At 42.9% G+C, this 15,680-nt stretch overlaps 1 protein-coding gene across 2 annotated transcripts in view; it reads right to left on the bottom strand.

Annotated features, from left to right (window-relative positions):
- Window positions 1-6,173: 6,173 nt before the first annotated feature.
- adck1 (aarF domain containing kinase 1) overlaps window positions 6,174-15,680 on the bottom strand; it is a 148,484-nt gene continuing 138,977 nt past the window's right edge. The window contains exons 9-10 of one of the 2 annotated variants that reach the window (XM_061257792.1): window positions 14,627-14,820; window positions 6,174-7,803 (exon numbers count right to left, since the gene is read on the bottom strand). In XM_061257792.1, coding sequence (XP_061113776.1) covers window positions 7,635-7,803; window positions 14,627-14,820 — 363 coding nt within the window. In that variant the 3' untranslated portion in view covers window positions 6,174-7,634. The remainder of the gene's footprint in view (window positions 7,804-14,626; window positions 14,821-15,680) is intronic. The other variant, XM_061257783.1, reaches the window with a different exon arrangement.

The following is a 15,680-nucleotide window of genomic DNA, read 5'->3' as shown; positions in this document are numbered from 1 at the left end:
AAGATCAGTTCCATTAAAACAGTATTCTGGAATGTATTACGAACTGATGTTCTGACTAATATGCCAGTTCTAAATATAATATAATTCTGTAATACGCCAATAATATTGTGACTAAGCACTTTTGGAAAAAATGCTTCCTGAGAAAATATTAATTTAAGAATGATATTAACTTATTGGGGGTAGCTGGTTGGGAGGGGGGGTGTAACCCTTGAACTCCACACAAACACTTCTACAGGTGGCAACAGCCCTTGGCTTCACCTCGAGTCATGCCAACACCCTCAGAATGAAAAAAGTATATACCGTGTATTTAGCCAACGCTCACTTCGAAATGAATTATGTTACACACAGTACTTGTGCTTGAGAGCTGCATGAATTTTTAATTGAAAGAAAATTACGATGAATTGTTCACGTATTCCCAAAACAGAAGAAATTAAGAAAATCCATAAGGAAATCCATCCATCAAGGACCTACACAGGGGCATTCATCTGAAAAAAAAAAAAGATGCATTTGCTGTTCTTCCATTTACTGTGATACTCTCAGTAAACTTCAATAATGTAGCATAGTCATGCATTAGTAGAGATACAGGCCCTGGAGCAAAGTCAGCCAGTGCCCGATACATTATATCTCACTGACTTACTGCACATCCACGGCATAGTGACAAAACCTTAGCATCAACACCCTAATGCCCTGCTTTGCACTGATCATTGTTTTGGGAGGAGAGGATAATGCCATAGAAAGCACTCATATTCCTTCATCCATCTGCATTCTCCAGTTTCCTATGCCATTATGTTCTGTTGAAGTTTGGTATTCCTTTCTCATATTATTGCCATGTATTATTAATGCGGGTATTCCTTTCCTTTAAATACATGCAGACATGATGCTCAGATATATTATCTTTCTAACTGAGCCCAAGAGATCTCCACTGAGCAGCATGATTGTGCTGTCAAAGAAAAACCTTCACAATCAATACTAGCTCCCACTTTATCATATCCAAACAAGGTAGCATTAGAAGTGTGTTCTCCAAACAGTACTTAATGGCTTGTAGTAGGATGCTAATGGAAGTCATTTTAACAGGAGACACATGGTAAAAGACACCAGAATGAATGACTTATAAAATCAACAGGAAATGTGTCGTTTTCCGCCCAATGAGGTACATTTCCCATGAAAGCAAACGCCAGTTAAGAAAACCACTCAGCCTTAAGTACTACTTTGCCGAAAAGGTCCTTGGAAGAAGGACGGTTTTAATGGCCAGGGTGATTTGGATACCCTGATGATGACACCACCTCAGCCCACCGCTTTAATGCAGAAGATGGTTGTCATTTGATAGCTCACAAGGTTTTATTCCTATAACAACAGGAGGGTCAAACTCAGACATTTAAGAAGTTTACAAAGGCAGACAAGTCAGAAACAAAGTGAGACTAAGCAAGGGCAGCTCCGCTGAATGTCTATGTGTGTGTATGTGGGAGCAGACGCAAACACATACACACATATACACATATAGTGGGGTGGCCTATAGCCTAGTGGCTAAGGTGCTATACTGGGACCAGGAAGGTTGGTGGTTCAAGCCCCAGTGAAGCCACAATAAGATTCGTTTTTTGGCTCCTGAGGAAGGCTCTTTAAACACATACTCTAAGAAAGAATTAAAATGTTATGAGGAGAATATGTTTGTGATCCCGTCTCTTCCAGTTTGGAACCAGACCACAGTAGGAGCACTTGAACAGATACCGATTCCCCGGGTCAATTTTATTTGTCCAATTTCTTAACATGTATTTTCACCACAGAGAATTGACTAGGAAAACTATCCTGCAACAGGGAAAACGCTGTATTTATGGTTAACCTCACAGAGGAGAGTTTTGTCTTGGCTGTTTAGCAAACTCTTTCACTCCACACCAAGGGCAAAACAGCTTTGTGAGGAGAGCTCGGGGGCATACTGCTTAAATAAATATTTTAAAAAACTAAAGTTCTTCAGTGCCTTGGTAGGAGCTTGAATGACTGATTTGGCTTTGAAATGTTTCTGACATGTTTAAGGTAAAACCTTTCTGATCATTCAGTCATACATAGCTAACATAAGTTGACCCTTTTTCTTTCTAGCTGTGCTTTCCTTCTACGTGGTAAGACACTGTCGTTTGTCTTGATGATATATAGTAAACCGATCACTGTAACCACATGAGCCGACGGAGTCAGTATCTCTGACCTGATGGTTCCCGAGACAAAGTGAGAATGAGCGGTTACTCCCATGACACTCCAACAGTCACTGTAATTAACACCCGTTCAACCCCTTGGCTTGCTGGAATTTTGGTCGCACGCTGTGGAGACAGAGAGATTATCTCTTTAGTTTTGACAGCCTGATGAAGAATTGCACCACAACACAGACATGTTAGAGTTGATCAATCTCCACAGCATTTCACAACGGTTTACCAGGGTAAAGTGAACTTCTGTTCAACAGTCACTGTGTCGGCTACGCTTGGCCACAGATGAAACCTCTTCAGGGGAAATTGATTGAGAAGATCTAAGTTTAGTTTGTGTGGATCAGGCTCTCCCTTGCCTGTCCTGATTAAAATGACCCTCTTGCTCGGTGGTTAAAATGATTAAAATGGCCGTCTGCCTCTTCGTAAAGCACCGTGGCAAACCCTGGCAGCATTGTAGCCTCACATGAAGGAGGTTCCAGTGGGGAACGATTTGGTCAAATTTGATTATCACATCAAAGTATCTCTCAAACCAAGTTTTTCATTTTAAAACAATTCATAAAGCCTATGCTACATCATAGAAAATATTTAAAATGAAGCTCCAGACTACAATTCCAATTTACAGTATGTAACAATATATCACCTAGTAAATAGTTACAGTTGAAGGATACATCTTGAACCAAAACTCTAAGTTTTACCTCTGCTAAAAAATATATACCTGACTTTCCAATGCAGAGGTACTGGATTCTAACTCTTCAAGAGTTAGAAGAACAGAGTTACAGTAGGGCCTCAATGGTACAGGCATGGAAAGATATGTCTTCAGCCATCCAAAATTTACCAGTACATTTTTGTCCAAGAAATTAACTTTATATTTAGTAACATAATCTGGCAGACTGTTGTTTATGTGCTCTACATGGAGTTTGCATGCTCTCCCTGTGTTCGTATGGGTACCAAAAGCCCACCATGTAAGTTTGGTAAGTTATACTCCTGCCATTACCCTTGACCAAGGCACTGGTCTCAGACCTGGAGTTAGCCCCCAGGCACAGCATGGAGGCTGCCCACTGCTGCTAAGGATGGGCCAAATGCAGGAAAATTTCCCCACGGGGTCAATAAAGTATAAGCAACTCCTGAATAAATCTAATTACTGGTTTACACACAACGGCAGGAGAGCAGTCAGAACCGCAGGATCGGTGGCAAACAGCAGTGTGGTTGCCTGTCACTGAGATTCTAAGGAAGATGGACATCCTACATAACTAAGTATCGATTGGACAAACAGATTTTGGTGTTTACCGAGGAGACAGCCGCAGCAATGAGAAATACAGTATATAGTGCTGACTCCTACCCAGCTTAATCTCACAGGAGGAAAGAGATTATCTTTAACTATGTGGCACAATTGATTGTGGCACCGCAGTTACTTTCTGGAGTAAACAAGAACTAAAGCAAACTGACACCGCAAAGCCAAATGTCCACCCTGGCAATAAAACATGTAAAGCAGACCTATATTTAAGAAAAGCAAGCAAACAAAAAACATTTAACTAGGATTTTGGAAAGCAATATTTATACAATTTGTTTTTCAGTCACATTAAGATTTATGTTTGGATCCAATCTTTGGACTCCAAACTTATCTTTATTTATATCCATTTGTCCACATGTTCAATAGATATAATATGCATAATGGGCCTAATTTATCAATATAGATAGACAGAGACAGACTGACAGACAGAGAGACAGACACAGGGACAGATATTTACCGTAGATAGATCATTTAAAATCAGATGCTAGATTTTTCTATGTTGGCAGAGAAATACCACATGAGAATGGCATATACCCCATTTCAAACTATAATGTAATGATGCATTATTCATGTAAAAGATGAAAAGAAACACCATTAAGCCTATTATTCCATAGGAATCATCTATTTGTCCAGCTTTTGTGTAATCTCCTTTTAATGTACAGTAAAGAGATAATTTAGGAAAGGCTGCTGGCCTGCCTTTAATGAATACCTCTCTCAATCAAACGCATGCGTTCAGCATACATTACTTCCACTGAAAGGGCACAGTGAATGTGTCTGACATTTTGTGAAATAGGACTCAGAGATATTCTTATTTCACAGGTTTCTCACTAACCTCTGCCCTTACGTAATCAAATGGCATCAGCCGCGCTAATCCATTCAAGCACTGAGCATAAATGCATCATAAATCAGAATATAAATATAAGGCAAACTACACCATATTCATGATGCACCGCTGTACACACCTTCAGTAACCTTTATGGATGCGGAAGCTTGCGAAACGGCCGGCGAGAAAACCGTGCCATTAGTTCGATGATTAAATTTGGCAGCTCTGGGCCCTGCACTTTGATCAAGATGGATGGATTTTTTATTCCGTTCAGACATTGGTCCAACACTCGCATTACGTTTGCCTACAGAGGTCGAGTCTAATTAAGTGGAGGAGAAAGTGTGTCCTCCGCCCCTCTGGAAAGCAGGGACAGATGCCAAAGAGGAACTAGGGGCTGGATCCTTTTCTGCACAGTCAGAAAACCTGCTCACCCACACAGCCACACCAGCGAGTCCAGCCAGAAATGCACCATCATGGTGGCTTCTAATAAAAGTTCCAGAAGTTAAGCAAAAACATCATTGACTGAGATACACACAATACACAGACACACATATAGACTCAGTGAGCACTTGGGAATTTATTACTTCTTTTTTTTTTTTTCTTCTGCTGTAGTCTATCCACTTAGAGGTTTGACAGAGATGTTCTTCTGCAAACCACTCTTGTAATGCGTGGTTATTTGCGTTCCACCTTCCACCAGTTTGGTCCTTCTCCTCTGACCTCTCTCATTAACAACACGTTCCAGCCCACAGAACTGCTGCTCACTGGATGGTTTTCGCTTTTTTGCACCATTCTCTGCAAACTCTAGAGACTGTTGTGCATGAAAATCCTAAGAGTTCAACAGTTTCTGAGATACTCAAACCACCCTGTCTGGCACCAACAGTCATTCGACCGTCAAAGTCACTTAGATCACATCATTCTTCCCCATTCTGACATTTGTTCTGAAAAACAGCTGAACCTCTGGACCATGTTTGCATGATTGTATGCATTTAGTTGCTGTCACATGATTGGCAAATTAAATATTTGCATTAACAAGCTGGTGTACAGGTCTACCTAATAACGTGGTCACTGAAGGTTTTTTCTGGATGCATTATTTCTGTCCTCTAAGCGTTGAAGAAAAGGTCTCACAAAATATTATAAATAATAAAGATCTTTGACTTGCAGATGCCTTAGTCTAAATTCATTAGTCAAACTAAGTATTTTTGAATTAAATGGTACATCATGAGGAATCATGTGAATTAAACAATTTAATGTTCACTCAGTGACAGTAGGCAGTTTTAAAACATGTAAAAAAACTGTATAAAAAATAAAACAAACATTTTTCACACCTACCACAAAGCAGTGCTCTCAGTGGGCAAGGGGCTTCATTTAGATTCCCTCTCAAGCTGATCTATTCTAGACTGGTGGGATTGCTGGACCCGCTGACAGTGTTAATACTCCATTAATAATGTAATGCTCTTTCGTGAGCTGTTTCATTTTGAAACTGGGGATAAAACAGAGTAAAGCAGTCAGTCAAGTCCTGTTTTTTCACTTCTGATTGGGCAAATCTTTACAGAGAATTAGATCATCGCCGAAACTGGTGGTGAGTCATAGAGGAGATCTTGGTCTTTAGGGACTGTATGACAACTTTCAACTTTCATAGAATTTGAAATGCAAACAAACACAAGATAGAGGAGCAATGAGTAGACATTTCATGAAATTATTTTTTCATGGATCTGTATGTACCAAGCAGCCAAAACCAATGCTCCTTTTTCAAAGCTCATTTTCACAAGCCCATGGATAGTGAGGGGCTGGATGTACAGTAAGTACTCGGTTCTCAATCAGAACTGATTAAGATGACAGAATTAACTGATATGACAATGATGACAAAACAGTTGATGCTTATTTTTTTCTTAAAAACATGAATTTCAGTTCATGTTCAATCATTTATTTACTGTATATGTATCATTAACTCATTGTGAACAGAAACATTTTTACATGTTCTCCAAATATTTGAAAGAAACACCAATACCATATTATGGGGGAGGTAATTTATAGAACTATACCCAGTGCTAAAAGAATAATTAAGATAAGAATAATTAATACCCACCTCCTCAAAGTTCAATTCAGATTATCTGCAGACCCTTCCACCATACAACAATAATGAAAACATAAAGAAGAAGAAGAAAAAAAAACAAAAGTCATGAGATTTTTGTGAAAGGTAATCACCACTGAATATTGAGGATTAAGAACCTGCTTATGGCTAACATCAGCCTTATTTAACATGGCAAACAGGTAGAACTGAAGCAGGAATGTCAACTGAGAGGAAGGGAGTGCACACCCAGGGCACAGAACACTGTATGCAATGTGCACAGATAAAAACAAAGGTACAAATCCTGTGGTACAAATCCTGAGGTTAATTTATGGTCTACCACAACATAAAATGCACGCAAATGTGCAGTTACAGTACATAAAATGGCACACATATTGAGGCTCATTGATGGTCAACCACAACACATTATGAAAAATGTACAGCATTAATGTGCAGCTAATACAATAGTACAGATCTTGAGGTTCATTAATAAATCTACCACAGGATAAAATGGGATAAATAGGATGGTACAAATCCTACAAGTACATGACGAAATGAAGATGAGGACAGACACAGTAAATGCTTAACAAAATCAATAATCTATGGCAAGTAAACAAATGGAAAGTAAAACAGTGTTCCTGTATACAGTATGTTGCTGTATGATCGACTGTATGTACATTCAGTGGTAAAAGTCCTCAAAGTTTAGGCATGAGGTTGGCATCTTTGGAGGACAGCCATGCTCATTTCTGACCCTAAATATGTTTGACAGGCTAAATCATATTTTTGGCATTTGGCATTCTACAGTTAAAAAGGGGGGGGGGGGGGGATAAGAGATAAAAAAGTTGCTTAAAAAGATTAGCTCCGCAAATTCACCGCAAGTTAAATACTGTTCTGGGACAAAGAGTAGCTATGCTAAGACAGATTCGCAAACCATCTGGCTCTTAAGATGTTAAGATGGGGAGCAGAAATGTTCCAACCTAACATGGGATTAGATTATTCAGCACAATTTTTTGAAATAACATTTGCACATTGGCCTAGTAAAACATACCTGTGAGTATCTGCTTATGAGGCTTAAAATAGTCATAGTGCCCTCGGACACTTTGCTCTCAAATTTGTTCTCAGAACCGAGATGGTGTCCTCATCCAGGCACACCATAACTTCTTGACCAATCACCAGGAAACACTGATTCATAGCAAATCTAGGCAAACGTACATAAATACATAATCGCCACTTGGAGTACAGAAATCAGAAACAAAGTAGAGGTCAGTGTGGATATTGTAGACAGCTCAGTAGACTAGTAACCCAGCGAGCCAGTAGTGAGCCCTTGACCCACAGAAAGAGTTCATATGCATTGATCTGCCACAGGGTGAGGACCTCCGACAGGCTGATCCGCATTCTCCGCATCCGGGACTGGGTCTTACTGCGCTTGTACCTGTAAGACAGCAGGACAGAGGTTAAAGAAGCTTTTCCCTAACTAGCCCTTCATAAGTAGGCAGGCCCTTGAGCTCTTGTGACAGTGACACATTACTAAGCTTAGCGTTCTCTTTCCTGTAGATCCCTAAGACAAGCTCATCTCAGATCAATAAATATGGCTAGTTTTCATCCTGTTTATTACAGTGAACTCGATTGCCGGAAGTTGTCTTTTATTTGTCATCAAATTTCTTTATACATTTGAAAACATTTGATTCATTATGGACAAACTTCAGAACAAAGTCAAATTCAAAATTAGGCCAATTATATGAACTAAGTATAAGGATACAGGCAATTTTTGCAAGATTGCCGGAAGTGACCTGAGATCTGAAAGGATAAAACAACAAAAGGTTTTGGCATACCTGTCCGTTGCCGTGCAACTATCTGTGTCTGAAAAATTCACTATGAGAACAGAGCACAGAGTAAACATGGTAGAGAATGGGGTGTAAATAAGCATGACTTCTCAACATATTCGTGGTGGCCGCGGGAACAATGAATCTTCCCATAATGCAATGCGGGCCAGTTTTCTGCATGGCTTTGAACTGCCGAACTGCATACGGAACGGTGTTTATCTGCAATTAAAAAAAAAGAAAAAAAAAGATCTCCGCCTGTAGGAACTATGAAATTATGTAAATGTGCCTATGCGTGCATTTCGGAGAAAAGGGGGGAGGCTTCCCACTCTGAAGGTGTGGGTGCATCCCTGAAGATAGCTGGTTAGCATGCTGTTACATAGCCAACAGCTTAGGGCTCTTCCGTTTCTTAAATGCCAATAAAACTGGGAGACTAATTGCTGGGGACCGACCGGGCGGGGAAATGGCCGGTATTCGAGAAGCAATCGTTGTACAAAGTGCTGAGTTTGTCATGTCAATATACAGTAAAGGTCTTTTCCCCCCTTTTGCCATACTTTCTGTATTTGGTGAGAAAGAAACTGATCAGAACTGTGTCTTAAAAAAATACTTCTCAGCAGAAAGTCTTCCATTCAGACCTTCCAAACTGCATAAATGGGCAAAAATGTTACCATTTGGCTTTTTTCCCCTCACCGAGTACAATAATGACAGATTAAATTACGGCAATTACAATTCCTGTAATTCTACTGTTGCTACGGTTACAATTATTATTTTACTCATTATAAAACGTCCGCAGGGTTAGAAGTACATTTCAAATAATAGTAAACATCATCAGGACTGTTGACAAAAATGACTCGAAACAACTGAAATCCTTGATAATGTCACGGGGAAGATTACCAAATCTAGAAAAGCTATAAACAATATAATAATAATATCTCTCCAAAATAAGCCACACAGAGAGGTTTAGCACATTAAAACACAAATGGCGTGCAGTTATGAGCAACTGAGATGGCATCCTAGGAATACATGAGTTGGGATGGAACAGGCCAGGTGAATAAATTGGCTCTCATCACGTAAACAGATATGAAAATAAATCAGGTGGTTTAAGACCGTTGGAGCGGAGGGCTGGAATCCCACGGTGTCAGGGCAGACTCCGGCCGGGATGAACGGAAGAGGGCCATGGAAGGGAACGAAACGGAAACGTGGCGTTCCGGCGTGTGGGAGTAAGTAAGAGCAGGAGAGAGGGTAGGAGACGCGCCTCTCCCCAGGAATCCCCCCAGTTCCATTACATCACCCACTGCCTCGGCAATGAAAAGCTCTCAATATTTTACACCGTCCTCAATCCCGTTAGGAGCACACAGAGAGGGGGTGGTGGTGGTGGCGGGGGGTACATAAATTATCCATCCTCTCTTAAAAGCTTGTCTAGTTCTGTATCAGCGCCTGTGTGCCAGTCAGACAAGACCCCATCTGAGAATTAAGGAACCCTGTTGCACTACATAACCAGCGCCTTGAGTCTGTCCCGCGTGCTCATACGCGGCGAATTACCTTGTGATGTTATCGCTTTCGCCTCTCGCAGACGCGTCTCTGCGATTCGCGAAGCTACTCAGTGACAGATCTAATTCAAGAGCCATTAAATCACAAACAATTTGACGGACTGATTGACTGCAGATGCGCTAAACGTGCATAAGTATGAATAGCTAACCCTGTATCACTGCCAAAACATTAAATATTAATTACTTTTCTGCTTAGTGGTGTCCTAACCTGTATATACAGGAATTGCATTAATTTGAAGCGGCACTCTTTGAGTCGTGATACAGCTTTTTTAGATGAAGCTGCTATAACTGCTAGAACTGTGCTATTAAAATTCAATGGGTTGTAGGGGGCCAGACTCTAAATACATCACTGTGAAATCTTGGGACATATTTGGATATGCGAGAAATACATTTAAAACAAATTTCACACTGAAAGACGCAAGGCTTATCACATAACAGCTCATTTGCATACTATGCTTAAACACTTGGCTGGATGTAGAAGCCTTTCTCCATGAAGCAAGTGTATTTTCATGAAATGTAATGGGGATTATCCAAAAAAAACAAATCAGTTTGCTACATAATGGCATAGCAAAAGGTCTGTTGTCTATGTGCTGCATGTGCAGGAACTCACGTATGGATGGCTGTGACTTCCTTACAATCTGAAGAGTTAGAGAGTGACAGAGATGGCAGTGTTAATTCATGTCTTCTACCTTGTACAAAAACACAACTTTCAACAAGCTTTACTCTCAGCAAATCCTGTGGAGCATTCATGTATGTTAAATGCCTTCTCATGTATGCCACAGAATGCTTCAAATATGCTTGTCGTAAGAGCATCTCAGAGGGAATGGTTTCTTCAGACAAGCATATTTGGAATGTTAAAATCATCCAGCCGGCTTTATTTAAAGCAAAGATGACAAGAGGGCTTGTAGGTCTGACCAGCGCTCTCTCTCTCCGTTCTGTACTCTTTACACTGAGAGACAGACTCTGTCTGCCAGCTCTGGCCAGTTGGGTGGAGAAGCACTCCATAGCAGATCTCCCAGGATTCAGCACAGAGAAGCCGGGTCCAGTCCTGAAACATTCTGCGGTCAACCACTAATGTTTCTGCCAACATCAACAGAATTGATTCTGAAGGAGCGTCCGAATGTCGATGGCCAGAACAGACGTTTTCACAATAGCCTGGCTTCACACATTTCCAGTCTGCGAAAGTGCACACTCATACCGCACCGATGCCTGGCGTACGTTAGCGTGCGAACCACAGCCGTATCCTGGTGCGTGTCACTGAATCTGACATTAAGCTGTGCAATTTCCATGTGCTGCTAGGCACACTCCGACGTTCCCACGAGTCAACAGCCAAGCACTGGTACTACATTAACGCGTCTCCCATTAGTGAAATTCGCCCGGTAACTCCCTGTGACATTTTACTCCGTTAGCTGAGCTCGCGTTGTTCCACGCGGCCTCCTCCTAAGGCGCTGAGTTGGCACGGCTGAAACGGAAAGCCGAAGTTCCCTGATGACGGCGCCTTCAAGATAGCGTGTAGCACTGGGCTGCGGAAGACCACAGAGCTACAGCACGTGCTACGCAGAAAAAACCTATTTCTGCGTTTGGCTGCCATGCGGCCCACAGGACGCTAAATACAGTGATGTATTTCTGCAGTAAGGGCTAGAGACGGTAAAATGGTCAGGTCCGAACGACGTGAAGATGCTGGACAGGGTGCAAGACCGTTTCACCTTCTCACCGGAGACAGCGAACAGTGCAGTGCACGTTATCTTCAGCACACAGTGACAACCTTCAGCAAACGCTCCCGTTTGATGCCTGCCCCACAACACCAGGAGCTCCTTAGCTCACTGATAGGAAATGGAAATGAAATAAGGGGCAGCCTGCAGTGTAGTGGCTAATGTACATCATTGAGACCCAGAAGGTTGGTGGGTGAAGCCCAGGTGTAGCCCGCATTGGTCCAGGGGGGATGGTCCTCTGCTTAGTCTAATGAACTGTAGGGCGTTTTGGATAAAAGCGTCAGCAAAATTATTTTTATTATTAAATAAGGAATGAAAGCTTGTGCTTTTTACCTGAAATTGAGGGCAAAGCAAACAGCAAGCAGAGTCAATAAAGGGTTAGGGTAAAGAGCCCGCAGCTTGGTCAACCTCAGGTTCAAACCTGGTCAAGAGGCCCTGTGACGTTCCTGAAACATTGAGCCACATTCGTACACATTTGCAAAGACGGGGTTGACACTGTAGCGGTTGCCGTGCCAGGATGCATTAATGTATCCCAGCTTACCCTGCTGGTAACACAGAGAGTGAGCAGTAACCTCATTACATGGGGCTGGTTTAACCAGGCCAGCCCACAGGGCTGAGAGCCCATTGAAAAAAGCCATTATGCTGAAAAAGGCCTTTTAAGCATCAAAGCGAGGGCTCGTATGTGAGAGGTGAGGACTAAACTGGTGCACTTAAAAGGCCCTACTGGCGCAGGAGTGAGAAAACTATTAGAGAGATTTACTGCTATTCAATATTTGGAAAGTACAGAGGGGAAAAAAAAAATAAGCATTAAAATGCTCACTTTAAAGATCAGCCGTGTGTAGGTGTTTCTGGTAAAAAGCATCAGAACTCAGAGAGTGAGAGTGAGAGAGAGAGAGAGATAGAGAGGGAGGGAGGGAGAGCGATAGAGAGGGAGGGAGGGGGATTTTTTTGCAGAGCAATATCCAGTAAAGCAGCCATGAAAGCCTTTGAGTTCTGCTGGAGACAAGAGCCCGGCGATGACTTTGGACAAAGAAATGTATTAATCTAATTCAAATAAATGTTCAGGCTGCGCCAGTTCCGAGAGCTGTTCACAGACATCCCGTAAAACTTCCAAGGGCAGGATGTCAAACGCGAGCAAAGGAGGGCCCAGGAACGGGTGGAAAGAGTAAGAGGAAAGTTAGCCGACTCCATCCCTCTCCATCGGCCCGAACCTCACTACACGCTGCGTGTCAACTTCAGCACGCGCAGACTCTGCCTGGTAATGGCTTTTTGATCTGCATTCCCTGCTCGCCTGCCATTGGGCGCGATGAGGAAGCGCTGATGCGGACGACATTGTGTTTCATGTCTCGATGCGTCTACTTTCAGCACTGCACCGACAGCCTTTACAAGCAGACATGGACCTCCGCCCTACCGCTCCACACACGGGCGCACGCACGCATGCGCGTGCACACACACACACACACGCACACACACACACACACACACACACACACAGACAGAGACATGCGCACCCACCCGCACACACACACATACACATGCACGCACGCACACGCAGACACACAGAGACAAGTGTACACACACACACACACACACACACAGACAGAGACACGTCCACACCCACACACACACACACACACACACACAGACAGGTCCACACACACACGCATGCACACTCACACACACACACACATACACATACACACACAGAGACAGAGACATGAACACCCACCTACAGACACGCACCCACCCGTACACACACATACACACATAGATGCATGCGCACATCCATGCACACACACACACACACACACATAGGCATGTGCGCACACACAAACACACATAGATGCATGCGCGCATCCATGCACGCACGCACACACACACATTTAGTCCGTAATGATTTTCCTGAGACAATCATAGAGTGCTTCATTAAAATGGAAAGAGTGAATCAATATGATCACTGCAGACTGCCATCAAATGTACAATATAATCATAGAATTCATTCACCCAATTGCACACAAGGGCAGGGAGGTGGAAGGGGGTGGCTGGGGGTGGATATTTGCAGATGCAGCATTTACAGTACGTCTACACAGCAGGAACCGCCGTCAATACCAGCAGAGCCAAGCACTCAAAATCACGAGTACTGTATGAGAAAACGCACAAGCCAGTTTGAATCACACCGAATTTCCCGGACCGGCCTTGAACAGGGTACGGATTTCAAGTTGAGCCCATGGGGAGCAGCGGGCACTCTTAACACAGATATGAGAGGGGCTGAGTGTGGAGCGGACTCAGAGGGACCGGACTCAGATTACAGATTAACACGGATGTCGGTCACAGAGGAAGCGGCCATGAGGCTCAGAGAAACGTGTTTAATGTTCATCGGCTCCTGTTCCCGTCGTCACCGCTCCTTTTCCCCTCTCCAGCGGGAGAGCAGCAGAGCGGCACTATAAGTAGAGCCGGGGAAGGAAAAGTAGGAACTGCAATCAGAGTAAATACCACCGTTCCGGAAAAATCTGTGCGATTAAAAGCGTGAGTTAGACCCCAGCTGCGATTTTCTATTTTTGGCATTTTTCTTTGTGAGTGTAATTTTTTCCCAAGTATTATTATCACGGAGAAGCAAGGAAGCAGGTGACCAGACCTGGGGCTTAGAAAAAATAATGTGAAAAAGTAAAGGAGCCTTCACTTCAAAGTGTCACCCGAGGAAAAACAAAACTAGACCCCAGTCTACCCCAAATCCCCAACAGAATCATATAATTCTGTAACCTAAAACTGACAGCAAGGGGGTGACAAACTATTCCATTTTAACTTGACAGTGAAATGAGTGAGTATGAAGTCCATAATAATGGTACACTTCAAAAAAGAAAGTCTGTCTTCCGAGTGAAATTCTTGAAAATCTTTCTTCACTGGCAGATCTTGAAACGAGTCTCTCACCTCATTGACAATATTTTTGTTGTATTTACCAAAAAATATAGATAAGAGCTTAAGTCTAAATATAAGACAAAAATACTTGCTGAGATTGACTTATTTTTTGCTTGTTGCAGCAAGGGTGTGACAGACAATCACATTTGAAGTGAAACGGAACTTCAAAGCGTAAAGGAAACGGGATGAATCTGCCGGCGAAAGAACGGTACGGAATGTCCCGAGCGCCGGGGCTGCTGGGACGCTGGAGGACTTGCCTGGCGGCGGCTCGGACGCAGCAGCGTGACATGTTGATGAAGGAGCTGGCGCTGGCCCTGGTCTGCAGGGTGGTCTCGATGCCTCGCAGCAGGTCGTTGGTCTTCAGCAGCAGGAGCATCTGGCGGGGAACCTTGTTCAGGAGGTCACTGATCTGAGGGAGGTACAGGGCGGCGTTCGTCCGGATCTCCACGTCCTGCGGAGCGGAGAACAAGTCTTAAACCTCCCAGCTGTCCTGTGCTCTTACAACAACTGCCTCTCACACACGTGCGTACATGTACACAAACAGACACTGACATGTACATGTATACATATGGGTGCACAGTACGCACATTGGCATTGGCTCAGGCGGTAAGAGCAGTCGTCCGGCAGTCAGAAGTTTGCCAGTTTGATCCCGCCCTGGCTGTGTTGAAGTGTCCCTGAGCAAACGGCTAACCCCAAAATGCTCCTGACGAGCTTGTCGGTGCCTTGCAAGGCAGCCAACCACTGTTGGGGTGTGTGTGAATGAGCGGCATTAATTGTACAGCGCTTTGGATAAAGCAGGCACATTTCATACACATGGAACTCCAATATGCTTTATAGAGAATACATTTTCAAAATCAAGAGAAAAAAAAAGTCCCTGTAACAACCAGTGGGGGCTCCTGGGCTCAAAATCGAGGAGGCAGAAAATATCCCCTGAAAGAAATGATTGGTCTTGACCTGTTTTCAGTCATTTTCCTTGATTAACAATGTGATTAAGTGTTGGTACTATGAGGAGCCACTTTACTTATTAGGAAAAACATAAATAAAACTCTTTATTTCAATCAATGTTATGTAGCTACTCTTTATTTCGCGCACTCACACTGTGAGAATATTCGTGGCAAACATGTATCAATACACAAATTTAGTCATTTCAACAATCAAGCTCAGGTTAGACAGCCTTTATTGCAAGGCAGTAGGATTGTTTAGTGTATGCTGTAAATACTACGTCGTCCCTATGAATTGAATTAAATTGTGCAGACTTTGTAGCGACAATAATCTAATATGGCATGATGAAAGAAGCAATGTGTTTATCTG

The sequence above is a fragment of the Conger conger genome, chromosome 1, assembly GCF_963514075.1.
Source record: "Conger conger chromosome 1, fConCon1.1, whole genome shotgun sequence".
In the NCBI taxonomy this organism is placed as follows: Eukaryota; Metazoa; Chordata; class Actinopteri; order Anguilliformes; family Congridae; genus Conger; species Conger conger.
Note: the sequence above shows the minus strand (reverse complement) of the source record. Positions and strands in the feature narration are given on the sequence as shown.